Raw genomic sequence first — 15,787 nt, forward strand, 5'->3', positions numbered from 1 at the left:
ATGCCCACATGTTCTGGTAGAATTTGGTGGCATGACTGTATTGTTTCCGAGAAATCTACGATTTAATCAGAAATAGAAGGAATTGAACTATATTGATATGGAACACGATGTTGACGTTATTGCTGAGAACGTAGTAAGGTGGCGCTATGAACGTAGTGTAATCGTGGTAAGAACGTGTTATAATCGCAGTAAAATCGAGTTGCAATCGGATAATTCATGGTATGGTCGTAGTGAGAACGTGAAGAGCGTAGAAAGATCTTGTTAAGCGTAGTGAGGTCGCAGAATAAGCGCGGTGAGAACGTGGTATAATCGTAGCAGGAGCTTTGTTGAAGCGTAGAGAGGACGTAGTAACACCGTGAAAACAACAAATTTACATTTTCATGCCGCTCATACCGCGACCTCACCACGATCTAAATTTATTTTAGATCACGGTGAGCGTGGTGCGATCATGGGCTAGTGGGACTGGGGCTTTAAGTCATGAACAAATCAGTATACTTACGATAAATTTTAGTCGTAAGTTTTTTTGTGAAATGGACGCCCGATGTTTAAATGATGTCCTCTCAATTTTATGACATTAGAAAAGATCAAAAGCCTTCAGAAGAATCCGTTCAAGATTTGTCCATAACAGTCAGTTAGTGTTAATTAGATATATAAGGACTTCAAAGAGGGTGGTAAAGGTTTTTTTTTCGTGCAACGTGTTTTACCATTTTTATTTCACATACAGCCGTGAAAAAGGTTTGTTATTCACCGTGTTTCCTGAAATTGGTAAAAAGATCAACGTGAAAGACATTCTTAATTGCTCGTTCATCGTGAAATGGCAATTTTATTTCTCGTTCTTCCGTGCAGATACCCCCCCCCCCCCCCTGTCGGAAAATACGCGAAGTATAAACATTACGTTATGGTAACGTTGTTACCATAACGCTTTACTCTGTGACGTTATATTATATGCATTAGCTATCACGACGATTAAACGTATAGAAAAATACAACGCATGATTTATTAAGATTCTTCAACATTTAATGGCGCCGTAACCTTTGGATATATATGGATTCAAAGCTGAAGTCAGTTCGTGCTGGACACAAAGGAGCCGTCACGAAGCTACTGGTGAAATTCGACGAGTTAAAGTCAAAAACAGACACAGAAGTGAAAGCCCTTGATGATGCCGTCACGCAGAAACAGAAAACATTGATTGACCTGAATAACAGACTTTTGGAACAGACATCGGAGGAAAATCTGGAGCAGGAAATCACCGACTCAGATGAGTATATGTACGAACTTGATTGTAAAATTAGACAAATTCGGAAATTTATTAAGTACTTTGAACATGTTGAAACAAATACTATAATTTCGCATGATACTGTTGGTCCTTCAACGAGCAGACTTAACCCCGACGCATATCATTTCACACCCGAAGCTAGAGTTGATATGAACAGATGTGCAATAGATTCTATGAACCAGCAGTATTCAATTAACGCCCCTGCAGTGCATACCCGTCCGTCAGAGAATGTCATGTTTCAAGTCCCGTCAGAACCGAGATCTTCAAAAACTAATTACCATAGGCTTCCAAAGTTAGACTTACCCTATTTTAATGGAGATATTCTCAAGTGGCAAACATTTTGGGATTGTTTCGAGTCATCCATACACTACAACGACACATTAACGCCAATCCAAAAGTTTAACTATCTTAAAGCCCAGCTTGAGGGAAGCGCCGCGCAAACAGTAGAGGGATTCGCTTTGACTAATTGTAACTACGAAACCGCAGTCAACCTTCTCAGAGATAGGTTCGGACAACCTAGCAAACTTATACATGCTTACATGAAAGCACTCATGAATTTACCCGCACCAACAAATGATGCTTTTAGTTTGAGGTCTTACGGAGACAGATTAGAATCATACGTACGTGGATTAGAGTCACTTGGTCAAACACCAGAGATGTATGGTTCGCTTTTGGTACCTGTAGTTTTGGACAAGTTACCGATTGACATACGAAAATCTATTGCACGAGAACACGGGAGAGATAATTTGATATTGAATAATCTACGCAAATCTTTAACTAAAGAGATCGACATACTCGAAGCTGGAGAAGGAGTCACAGATTCAGACAGATTGTACGCCACTGCATTTTTCATGGGTACGCAATCACATACATTCAACAAGGGTAAATCCACAGACACACGCAAGAAGAAAAATACACGTACATGTATTTTCTGTTCAGGTGAGCACTATCCGACGGAGTGCTCTGAGGTAACAGACGCAAACGCTAGAAATCAAATTGTAAAACAGAAACAGTTATGCTTTAACTGTTTATGGTCAAGTCTACTAAACGATGCAAAAAGTGTAACGGAATGCATCATACAAGCATTTGTAAAGGTAAAGAGGTCATTCCAGATACGACACCGGAGCCTTCAATACAACAGTCAGAAATAAACGAAGTTGAAACACTAAACGAGACTAGAGTAATGTATTCATCACAACAGAATCACAACATTTTCCTGAAAACAGCATTTGCACCAGTTGTATATAACGACCAAGAAGTAGAATGTAACATCTTATTTGACGAGGGAGCACAGCGTACTTTTATAACTCAGAAACTAGCTAATCAATTAGAAATAAAACCCACAGAAAACGTAAGCATTCAACTGTCTGCGGAGATTTATCTCAGAAAGTTCGTAACTTAGACACTGCAACAATACAACTACAGACCGACACAGGAGAAAAGGTGCGTATTTTCACACTAATTGTTCCAGAAATTGCCGTCCTAATTAAGAACAATATTTCCCTGACTACAAGGAGCTTGCCCCACTTAAGAGAACTTAAACTTGCACATTCTGTGCAAAGTACAGAACGTTTTGAAATCGACTTACTCATAGGCGCCGACCACTATTGGGACATTATCGAGGACAAAGTAATTAGAGGAAACGGACCCACCGCTGTTCAGTCAAAGATCGGATATCTATTATCAGGACCGATTAATAGAAACATCAACCAGTCGTCAACAGTTCTTGTAAACGTCATAACAGACAAGAACACAGCTATTGAAAACGAGAAAGGCTATTCCACAGAAAGGTTGCCTTGGAAACATGACCATCCAGATGATATTCCTTCAGGCATGACCGTTGCCAAAAGAAGACCAGAAAACCCATCGCAATGGCTCGTACAAAGTAGATCGTACATCAACCAATTTGAGGAAACTCTCCAAGGAAGTAACTTGCTACCTAGACCGCCTGAACAAACACACCCTCAACTATTGGAGTCAACAAGCCACATAGATACAGGACAGGAACTTATAACGCTTAAGAAAACTGCCGCTGAGTGAAGTAACCGTGATTGGTAGAAAAAACATCCACTAATGGACTAAAAGATAAACTGTAATTGTGTTCATTCAAGGTTAAGGAATTTGATTATTTTATTTGAGATTGACATTAATTTTAAATTTATTTATCTATATTGTGAATTTTACATTTTTTAATTTTCGTTACATATATATTTCACTTTTGTCGGCCCCCAGAATGTCGGAAAATACGCGAAGTACAAACATTACGTTATGGTAACGTTGTTACCATAACGCTTTACTCTGTGACGTTATATTATATGCATTAGCTATCACGACGATTAAACGTATAGAAAAACACAACGCATGATTTATTAAGATTCTTCAACACCCCCCCCCCCTTTACGCCCCTCTTCAAAACAGAGCCTTGGCTCACACAGAACAGTGAGCTATAACGCGTCCCAAAAATAAATAGTGTTAAACCATATTTGTTTTTCTTTCAATATTTTTTGTACATGAATTAGGCATTTCTTTTTCTTGTTTGAATTATTTTACTTTGTCATTCCTGGGTTATATAGCTGACTTAGTGGTAAGGGCTTTGATCATTGTTGAAGGCAGTACAGTGACCTTCATTCTATGTCATTTGGTATCTTCCAAAGAGTTGTCATATTTGCAATCATACCACATCTTCTTGTTTGATTTTAGAAACCACTAGTACTCTTAGATCTGTACTTTGTGTCATTTGTGTATTTGTAAGTTGTTTTTGTCTTGTCCATTACCTACATGTCTTTCAGACATTATTCGCCTGAACTCAAACTCATTTCATGAATCAGTGATCAAGGGTTAATTTTAGTGGTCTTGTCTTATCTCTGATACAAGTAGCATGGTTCAGTGGTCAATGTTAAGCTTTCATGTCTACTCATCAAATTTTAGTGTATGGTGTTTATTAGGATTTTATGTGTACATGTCTGTCTTGCAGGATTTTTTTTTACCTTGACCTCATTTACAATCATCTTTGACAATGCTTATTTCATTTGAAAATTGTAGTGAAACTTTCATGTACTGTGAAAGTACTTTTATTCGTGGGGTACCAATTTTCGTGGTTTTCTTGGATGACTTTATCCACAAATTTAAGTGTTCAACGAAATAAAACGAGTATTGTCCAAATCAAGACACGGAAAGATCCCCATCGGTAGGTTTGACTACTGGTATGATCTAGAGAATATATTGAATAACGCCAAATCTGAGAATACTTTAATAGCAGTCACAGAACTACAACCGCATGCAGGATTATATCCATTTAATCTTTAATAACCTAAACTGTACAACTTTTTATCTTTAATTCTCCAAAAATATTTTTGATCGATGAAAGTCAGATTTCCGGTATTGATATGCTAATATGATAAAGTGTTCATTTTATATCCTCATAGTTCTCGTACATATTGGAAATAATAATTTCATGCTTGGCTTGATTTTGATAAGAATTATTTGACAATTCAAGATATGTTTAAAGCATTTGTTTATGATAATGATTTCTTTAGGTGACATGTGTACGGCCAAATTAACACCTTTGATGGTCCTTAATCTGTTGATCACTTTATCATGGGTTAATTAGTGTTATCACTACGATTTACACGGTCAATGTTTACTTTGCAATGTTCTTCAATCCAGACTATTTGTAACCTTCGTTTATAAAGGCTTTGTTTTTTTAATTTTTTTAGAAAACTAAAATCCACGAATTTAAAAACCCACGAATATGTAAATATTGCTCAATCCACGAAAATTGATACCCACGAATTGAAGTACTTTCACAGTAGGTAATACACTTTAGACATAAATTCTATCATAGTAATCAAAGCAGGCAAAATATTTCAGCTTGTACAACCTTGTAAAGCTTGTTCTTATGTAGTACTGTTACACCACTGTCCTGGGGTTAGAGGAAAGTTGGCATGCCTGCAAACATAGTTAATCTTTCCAAATTCTGTTTTTGTCTGTCCCATGTCAGGAGCATGTTATTCAATGGTCATGGTGGTTATTTTTTGTTGCTGTATCCTGTTTGTTTTCCTTCATTCAATCTGACCATTAGTTTTCCAGGTGAAATAGTTCTATACATCATTTCTAGACCTTTTATAGCATGTTAGGCAGCCTTAGTTTTGCTCATTGTTACAGGTCGTATGGTTGCAAACAGTTCTTGACTGACAACATTTGGTCTTTGTTGGTGAATTGTCTCGTCGGCAATCTTACCACATCTTATTTTTATAAGAAAGCTATGTCTTATATGATAAAACCAACACAGGGTCTGGTCATGCATGGATGCATGTAATTGATTGAGGTTGCCTGATAATGGATTCTAATCATCATTAAAAACAATGTATTGTGTAATAGATGTCAGAATGTGAGTTCTTATTATTGCAATATTTACCAACCCTCAGTGTTGGCGTTAATAAAAAAAACATTTTAGATAATTTCTGAATTAACAGTACAATGTATGTCTTTATGATCCTCTGTTGTTGGGTTGATGTTTCATTAATATTTACCTCAATTTTACTTTAATCCCAATTAAAATCACAGCCTCCAAACCATTGTCATCAAATTTCATAGAATTTTTAGAGGACCAAAAGTACTTTACTGTACCTTGTCTCTTTAAAGTCAACATTCACAAAAAACTGTCATGAGAATAAAGAACGACAATGATTTATTAAAAAGATGTTATAAATATTATATGTAAATTTAATGAAAGTATAGGTTGTATAGGACAAAAAAAAAGAATTAGAAAATTCCTTCTATAACCAATTGTAATTGTACAAAATGTATCAAAATTCATGTAAATATAATACTGTGATTTCATTAATATTCATTGGAAACTAATTTTCATTGATTTCTTGGGTACAAGAGAACCACGAATTCAAATTTTCTAAAGGAATGTATGCATACCACAAAATCAAATATCCAGGAGTATGCAAATTTTTCTCAAACTACAAAAATTGCTACCCATGAAATAAATGAATCCATATTAGAAAATGTATGACCTGTCTAAACCCTAACTATAAACATTAAACTGATCAAAGATAACTTAATACAAAATTTAAAGAGTTTGTTTCACATTATTAACATCCTGATAGGGTCACGTCATATATCTTGGCCTCCTTGGTTGTACTGTTCTTTAATCTAGTACATCCTATGTAGAGTTGTCCTGTTGGAGAGAATGCAAGAGAAAGTGGGAACATTATGTTTATGTCACTAGTTTTACAATATGTCATCAGCAGACCAGCATTGTTCAGGATATGAAGTGTATTAGTATCCATATCAGCTACAATAACATTGTCTCTAGGTGTTGTCACTATGTGTGATGCAAAGAATTGCATGTCCTTGTTGATCTCTTTGTCTCCTGTATAGATATTGACTATATCACCACTCTGTCCTAACACTAATACTCAAAATCTGTCATCACTTGCTTTATCCACCACATGAATATTCCCATTACTGGTACAGGTAACTAACCAGGGACCAGTAAATATAGGTTGTTTATGTTGATCATGTTCATACACTCTCTCATGGTCTCCAGTCTGATTCATTAGTATAACAACTTTTCTGTCTTTATTACCACCTGCCACTAGAACTTTATTGTCACTGTTAATATGGACTCCTGTAGAAATGAATGGTGACACATTATATACTGAGTCTGTTAGTGCACCTGTTTTACTATTGATTTGTTTCAGTCTTGATTCCGCTGTAGATATAAGTAGATTATTTGATTGAATAACAGCCATACCATAGATCTTGGTATTAAAGCTGGATAGTATATTCAGTTTGGTTCCTTCAGGTTTTACTCTCTGTAATACTTTCTCTGTGTTGTTACTTATCCACAGTGAATCATCATGACAATAAGACATATAAGTTATTACTGATAGTTCAGTCTGATATTGTTTACTGAGGTTTAGTTCTACAACAGTTGGTTGTCCCACATCTTTAATGTTTACTACTTGATGATTCTCTGTGTTTTTTAAGTTTGGATGTACTTTTTCTTTGCAATGATTACACAGTAAATTATCACAGTTAATACACTTCCACTTGATTGGTCGGTCATTGTCACATATTCCACATTTAGCTGGAGCTTGACTTCTTATAACAGACTGAGAGAACGCCATTTTAGATTAATATTTATGACATATTTTCTTTCTGGTTTGTACCTATACACAATACTATTTTGATCATTTATTTGATTTTGTGGGTCATGGAAAACTATCATGTTTAGTCAAGTTTTTTAAATACCCAATTGTAGGTACATTTTGTTTGAACATTTAAATTTTATTGATTATTATAGATTACCTGGCTATCAATAGTCTCAATTTCTGTTTAAATGTTTTCATGTGTTTCCATTATAGAACTATTGCTTGAATAATTTTTCACTGTGGTACTTTAAAATTCATATTCTATTGAAATAAAAATGAGTTACAATACATACACTGGGGAGAGATACATAGCAGAGGAGATTTACTCCCTATTTTCACTAAAATAGAAAAATAGTGTTGTACAATGTTTAGAATATAACAACAACAAAAAAGATGAAAAAAAATCATGTTGACAATATTTGGAAAATGGTATTATATTAACTGTAGTGTTCATTGCATGCCCAGTGAATAGACAGGTCCTCCTAGTATGTCTGTCAAATTATTATCTATATTTAAATTCACAATATGTCATTAGCAATTTTTGGAGTCACATATTTGCTGCCTGCACAGGTTTGTAGGTTAAAACCAGAATTCAATATAAGTTAGATAGATGTATATAAAATGTTCTAAATTAATGGTAAATAGTCTGATTGTTGATAATGCTTGACTAAATTAAGCATATGGGATGTTAAGTATGCATCTATTTTCAAATTGATATAAGATTATGTGCTTTGGGTCAATTCTTTAGTAAACAAATTAAATGTTTGGCTTAGATCAATAAATTATATCATACATAATTTTGTGAGATTTTATATAAAAATTACTTTCCTTTTTAATGTGATCCTATATCAAAATGTATTTATGTTTGATAACTGTATATTGATTTTGGTTGTGATCTACATACATAGTATGTATGTTACAGTGAATTTGTATAATCAGGTATTATGTAGAATCCCTGATTTTTCAGGAAAGATGTAGAATCACTTAAGTCTTTAGTAATTAACAGGCTATTATTTGAACTTGGAATTATTTTTAATTATGGAATTTGCATAATTTCTTGTGTTTAAATTTTTTTATAAATTCCATGTTTATTTTGTATTATGATCTTTTGGGTGGTTAATAACACTTTCCATACAATGTATTTTGGTTAGATAGTGTTGTGCGCGGCACAGTACATTCTATTGAAAATATACTATTTTCTTTGTAATAGAAAGTGTTGTGCGCAGCACAGAACATTTCAGTACAGAATAATCATGGAATTTATTAAAAATTTCAATAACAAGAAATCAAGCAAATTCCATAGTTAAAAATAATTCCAAGTTCAAATAATAGCCTGTTAATTATATATAATCCCTGAAAATGACCAGTGATTTTACATAATCACTGAAAATTTTAAGAATTATTCTACAAACTACCTAATATGATTTCAGGGATTATTAATAATTTAATGATCTTGTGTTTGATAAAAAAAAATAGTATAGACAAATTATCATTTTTTCTTTCATATTCCTTGCCAAATGAAATAATTTGGCCTTTAAACACAGAGCATGATATAAAAGATATAACCAACACAGGGTTTTGAGATAAAGTTGAAGACTTCAAAATTAATAATATCAAGATTCCCTTTATAGCGATAACTTTACATGTATTGTTTGTTTATTAAGTACCGATCTTTGTAAAAATCATGCAGAAGGTGATTCATGGCATGTCACAGAAGTATTTTTTTTTTGCCCTATATCATAAGAACTTTGGTAGATGGTCAAAATTCTGTCTTTATTTTCCCTGTATTATGCCCGTTGCCATGGTAACCACCAAATCAACATTTTGCCTGAATATGTGAAAAAAGACCCTTTTTGAAAATATAAAATAAGGGAATTTAAAGTCCTATAGAAATAAAGTTAATCACTACAAACTATATGTATATTTACAGTATTGACAAACAAAACCCCAAACTATATAAAAACGTTAAAATTGTGAATTTACTAAATAGTTTGTTTCCATAGCAACCATTTAAAAATGTGTTAAAATTCGAAAATGAAAAATTTCAAAAACTTTAAAATTTTAAATCTGTTTATCTCCCAAGACCAACAATACCATGACATGTAATTGACAAATTTTGAAAGACCACACTCTATATATTAAGAAAATAAAAAGAAAGTCGTGTGTTTTTTTTTTCTTTAAAAAAAAAATTTAGTCAAAAATTGTCAATTTTCACCAAAATTCAGATTAACAATCAGATGAATAATCAAAAATTTTGAGCTTAAAAAGCTAAAACATTCCATTTATATGTGCATTTCTGACACACATTTGTTAATTTTAAACGAGAATAAATGATAAATGAAGATATACTTGTACAAAATGAAAAATCATCACTCTGGGTATGGTGCACCCCCCTTTTTTTTCGATTTTTTTTTTTTTTTTCAAAATTATAAAATTTGTTGAAAGAAATGTGGTATCTCATTGTGTTTACTTGTGAACTAAGTATTTTAAGAATTAAAGCATAACACAACTTCTAAAGTTGAGGGCAGCATATGTACCCCCTCCCTTCAATCTTATATGTAAGATTTCTCAGACGTTTAAAAAAAAATATGGTAATACGCATAACCCGTTGTCGTGTCTAAGACTGATGCTGTCAGTGAAAAAGAATAAAGTTGAATCCAAAACTTAATTACTAGTAAGTCTATGTATAAAGATAAGAGGATGTGTTGAAATTGTCAATGAGACCATTAACTCTCAACCAGAGAGCAAAGACATAGAAATAAACAAAAGAAGATCACCGTATATCCTTCAACAATGAGCATAACATGATTATCTATAAAACAAATCTTAATGAACATTTAAAAAAAATAGCTCAGGATCCTTTCTCTTTCAAAATGGCTATAAAGAAGTTACAGTAACAATTTAATGCAACTCATTGTTGGTTTTTGAAACAGATTGATGCTTTTTAAAAAAACTTTAACCCTAGACTAAACAAGTAGACTCACCCTGAAATGTCTGGTTGGTTTTATTTATAATTGAATTACTTTTGAAACTCTGCAAGTGTTATGTAAAGATTTTAATACAAGTATCATATTAACTTAACATTATCAATGTTCTAAGAAAATGAGGTCAGGGTAAGATAAACTATGTCAGACAGACGAAAAAAAGAGAACGGAAACGGAAAATTCAGCATTTTTTCCATTTTTAAAGGGGCATAACTTATTGACAGTACCTGTTACACCAATAACATTCTAACTGTTCTGAATTTTATGGAAATAAGCATTGTGTGTAAGTTTCAAAACATTTGGTTGTGGCAAACTTAAGTTAGAGAACGGAAACAAAAAAGTCAGCATTTTTTTCCATTTGTATAAGAGTATAAGTCTGAAACGGACGTACTTACAGACAAAGGTACAACTTAATGCCCCCTTTGCTACAGTGGGGGCATACAAATTCTACATGTTCTATCTGAGGAAATATATACCAACGATCTACATTAAATTGTGCTAGAATTTGTCAATGTTTCTATTGTATATGGTGGAAAAGGACAGCTTGTCTTTTTTTTTTTTTTTAAATAACTGAATTATTATTTGTATACCGCAGAATAATCGCGTTTTTTTATGGTTCTCAAAAATATTTTCCTTGTGGCCCTGAGGAAAATTTGCTGGTTCGAACTGTTGTATACTGTTTTCGATTCTCAAACCTTTATGACAACCATGTGCAATGACCATTCTTGAATTTTGCCTAATTTAATCAATTGTTATATTTACATATTTTTATGCCCCCGCAGTGGCGGAGGGGGCATTAAGGTTTACCCTTGTCCGTCCGTCAGTATGTCCCAACGTTGGTTTCTGTTCTCTATCTTTAGTTTGCCTCAACCAAATGTTATGAAACTTAATCACATTGCTTATTACCATAAAACAAGACTAAGTTTGGTGGTGTCACTTAAACCGTCCAAGAGTTATGCCCCTTTACAAATAGAAATATTGCTCAATTTCCGTTTCTGTTCTCTAACTTTAGTTTGTCTTTACCAGATGTTATTAAAATTATACACAATGCTTAAAACCACCAAATGCAGATCAACTTTGAATTTTGGTGGTGTAACTTTCACGGTTCTATGCAATGCCTCTTTATAGAGGGGAAAAGTTGCTGAATTTTTTGTTTTGTATTTCATTCTTTAGTTTGCCTCAACCAAATGTTACGAAACTTTTACACAATTCTTATCACCATAAAAGTTAGTACACAATTGGTAAGTGTCTTCAGTCATGTCCGTTTATAACTTTTATAATATGGAAGCGGGAGCATCATCTGTGTCCAATGGACACATTCCGCATTTATTTCAAATCTTTTAGATAAGTTAGATTATTATATATTAGAATAAAAAGAAAGGTTCTGTAGTTCTTCTTCAATTTCAATTTTAGCACAGTTAAATCGACATAGTGACATAAGTGTTTTCATAAAGGTTTCGATACATGTCGATTTACATGGAAGGTAAATAGTAACAGCAATTATAATCTGACTCTGCGCAATAGTATACTAGTCCACAAAAGAAACGATACAAGGCAATGTATTTTCCATAGATAATGAAATTGGAAACACTGTACCAAGATTAAAACTGTCCCATTTGTCTAATCTTTACAGAGTGTTATTATCTTATCAAAACCACTGATTTATTATAAGACAAAAAAAATATTTTATTTTTTTATTTTTGTTATATCAAAAATAGTTTTTTTTATAAATAAACCAGATGCTCCGCAGGGCGCAGCTTTATACGACCGCAGAGGTATTGCACAATACTTAACATAATAATTTTGGACCCCGATTTGGACCAACTTGAAAACTGGGCCCATAATCAAAAATCTATGACCATGTTTAGATTCAGCATATCAAAGAACCCCAATAATTCACTTTTTGTTAAAATCAAGCTAAGTTTAATTTTTGACCCTTTTGACCTTAATGTAGACCAATTTGAAAACAGGACCAAAAATTAAGAATCTGAATACACGGTTAGATATGGCATATCAAAGAACCCCAATAATTAATGTTTGATGAAATCAAACAAAGTTTAATTTTGGACCCTTTTGGCCCCTAATTCGTTGGGACCAAAACTCCCAAAATCAATCCAAACCTTTCTTTTGTGGTTATAAACCTTGTGTTAAAATTTCATAAATTTCTATTAACTTATGCTTAAGTTATTATGCAAAAACCATGAAAAATGCTTATTTGGTACCTGTTTTTGGCCCCTAATTCCTAAACTGTTGTGACTAAAACTCCCAAAATCAATCCCAACCTTCCTGTTGTGGTCATAGAGACCTTATGTTAAAATTTCATAGATTTCTTTTTACTTAAACTAAAGTTATTGTGCGAAAACCAAGACAAATGCTTATTTGGGCCTTTTTTAAACTGTTGGGACCAAAACACAAAGAATCAATCCCAACCTTTCTTTCATGGTCATAAACCATGTGTTTAAATTTCATAGATTTCAATTTACTTTTACTAAAGTTAGAGTGCGAAAACCAAATGTCTTCGGACGACGACGACGCCAACGTGATACCAATATACGACCAAAAAATTTTCAATTAAAAAAAATCGAAATAAGAACTTAATTTTTTTCGTTTAAACATGGTGCGCTTAAAATTTTGAATGCCAACCGTCCTTGTGTCCATCTGGCTGTCCTTGCAGCGCTCGCACATGTACAAATAATGTCAGATTTTTACGAAACTAATACTTTAGGTTATTATAAGCAATATCTCAAACAAGTTAAATATTGGTGGTCAATCGACTTTTATAAAAACAGTCATAACCCTTGAAAATAATAAATTTATGGAAAATAGCCCCTTTAACGCTCCCACAGGTACAATTCTTGCCAGATTTTTAATAAAACTTATACACTAGATTAATATCAACAATATCTCGGATGAGTTCTATAATCATGGACAATTGACTTTTTTTAAAGAGTTATGACCCTTAAAAATATTAAAATTTATGAAAAGTGGCGTTGTTAGCGCTCTCGATGGTACAAATTTTTAATTTTTTATTTTCAGTTTATTTCTGATAGAACGGACGTAGTTTTTTTAGGTCACCGTTTCAAAGGAACTGTGAATTTTGCCATCACTTTGCTTCCGTTGTCGTCTGTCCGGTGTAAAATATTTGAAACATTTCCACTGAAACTACTGAACCAATTCCAGTAAAACTTATAAACTGAATGATTCTTAGGATATCTAGAATAAAGTTTGTGTTCTATTTTCTATTTTGTAAAAAAAAACATGGCCGCCATGGGTAAAATAAGAACATGGGGGTAAAATGCAGTGTGTAGCTCATATCTCAAACACTAAAGCCTTTTAAGAGCAAATTTTCAGATGAATCTAACAACCCATTGTTGGGTTGCTGCCACTAAATTGTTAATTGTACGGAAATTTTGCAGTTTTGGTTATTATCTTGAATATTATTAATGACAAAGATAAACTGTAAACAGCACAACTTTCAGCAAAGTAGGATCTACAAATAAGTTAATATGACCAGAATTGTCAATTGAATCCTTATGGAGTTATAGCCCTTTAAAGAAATTTTTCACAATTTGTTCATCTAGTTTGCTTCCTTTAAAAAAAAATCTTCTTCTGAATATGCTTAATCAATTTCAGCCCAACTTGGGAGTTATAATCTTGTATAAATTTAGTTTTTTATTTCCTTGTACTTCAAGAAACTTAGCCACTATGGCTAAAATGGAACATAGGGGTAAAATTCTTTTTTTGCTTTTGAAGAAAAAAACGACAGATACAAAGAACATTTAAATGGAATTGTTAACCCACTCATTGATATATATTGAAGGGACAAATAATCATTGATGCAAGATTTAACCAAAAATTACAGGTGATCGATTCAGGTTCTTAAGAGTCAATTTTAAAGACCATGAAATAGCATCTAAAGATTTAAAATTTCTGTTTGGGTTTTTCTCTCTTTGACACATTCCCCATTTCTAAAAATAAATCTAAAAGAGTCTATATAAAAATGGTGTAGGGGGTTCTATTATTGCCATCACCCTTTGAAGAAATTTCATGTTTTAATGCTCAAAATGTTCACAATTGAATTCCATCTTTTAAATTTTTTAATAATTTTTTGAATTTTGAAAAAAAGGGGGGGCACCATGCCCAGAAAGAAAAAATGTCCTTCTCTACAAAAATATCTGTATCAATCATATTTTCTCATTTATAATTACCAAATTTGTGTCAGGAATGTACGCATAAATGGATTTTTTTTGCTTTTTAAGTTCAAAATGTTTCAGTATTCATCTGTTTGGTAATCTGAATTTTGGTGAAAATTGACAATTTTTGACTAAAATTATTTTTTTAAAGAAAAAAAAAACACACGACTTTCTTTTTATTTTCTGAATATATAGAGTGTTGTCTTTCAAAATTTGTCAATGACATGTCATGGTATTGTTGGTCTTGGGAGATAAACAGATTTAAAATTTTAAAATTTTTGGAATTTTTCATTTTCGAATTTTAACACATTTTTAAATGGTTGCTATGGAAACAAACTATTTAGTAAATTCAAAATTTTAACGTTTTTGTATAGTTTGGGGTTGTGTTTGTCAATACTGTAAATATACATATTGTTTGTATTGATTAACTTTATTTCTATGGTTCTTTAAAATCCATTATATTTCAATTTTCAAAGGCTACTTATAGACGTATTTAGGCAAAATTTTGTAAGGATGGTTTCCATGGCAACCAAGGTTGAAAAGAAAAAATTAATACAGAAAAGTTATTTTCATACCATACCTTCATCATAAACAAAATATAAAGACATTCGAAGAGGGGTCATGAATCGCCCATCAACAGGAACCTGCATGATTCTTACAAAGACCGGTACTTAAAAGCCAGCGTCAAATGGCTATTCATGTTATATTTGTAAATCCACAAAGCATCTTATTTGAGATGCATGTAGAGCAAATGGTGAAGAATATTAGGGAACATCTGTGTTGTGGTGGTTTTTTTTTGTTCAAATGAACAAGAAATTCAAACTGTGAGAAGTAAGCCATCTAAATGTAAAGAAAAAAACTGGCAGAACTCAGGATTGACAAATAGAACAAAATTTAATAGGAAGCTTGCATTTGGTGAAATTTTCTCATAGCAATTACACTGGGAAAAAAGGTAAGGGACACCCAAAAAACATAACCATGGCAATTGTTAAAAAAAAAAAGTCTGAAAAAGGATATCGCCTGGCCACAAAACATGGTAGCTTTCTTGCACTAACCAGTTCAAGGTTACAAATTCCCATAATTATTTATTTATTTTTTTTTGGGGCGGGGGCAATCTAATTAAAATTAAATCTCTCACTCATTTTTAATGCTTGGTCGCTGCATGGG

General features: G+C 32.7%; 2 protein-coding genes across 3 annotated transcripts in view; one reads left to right on the forward strand and one right to left on the reverse strand.

The window, feature by feature from the left end:
• LOC139521043 (uncharacterized) overlaps positions 1-7,553 on the reverse strand; it is a 34,115-nt gene extending 26,562 nt beyond the window's left edge. Inside the window, exon 1 of the mRNA XM_071314229.1 lies at positions 5,906-7,553. Coding sequence (XP_071170330.1) covers positions 6,706-7,419 — 714 coding nt within the window. The 5' untranslated portion in view covers positions 7,420-7,553 and the 3' untranslated portion in view covers positions 5,906-6,705. The remainder of the gene's footprint in view (positions 1-5,905) is intronic.
• LOC139521041 (nucleolar protein 14-like) overlaps positions 1-15,787 on the forward strand; it is a 93,449-nt gene that overhangs the window by 67,724 nt on the left and 9,938 nt on the right. The window lies entirely within an intron of this gene.

Source organism: Mytilus edulis, chromosome 4 (genome assembly GCF_963676685.1).
Source record: "Mytilus edulis chromosome 4, xbMytEdul2.2, whole genome shotgun sequence".
NCBI classification, from domain to species: Eukaryota; Metazoa; Mollusca; class Bivalvia; order Mytilida; family Mytilidae; genus Mytilus; species Mytilus edulis.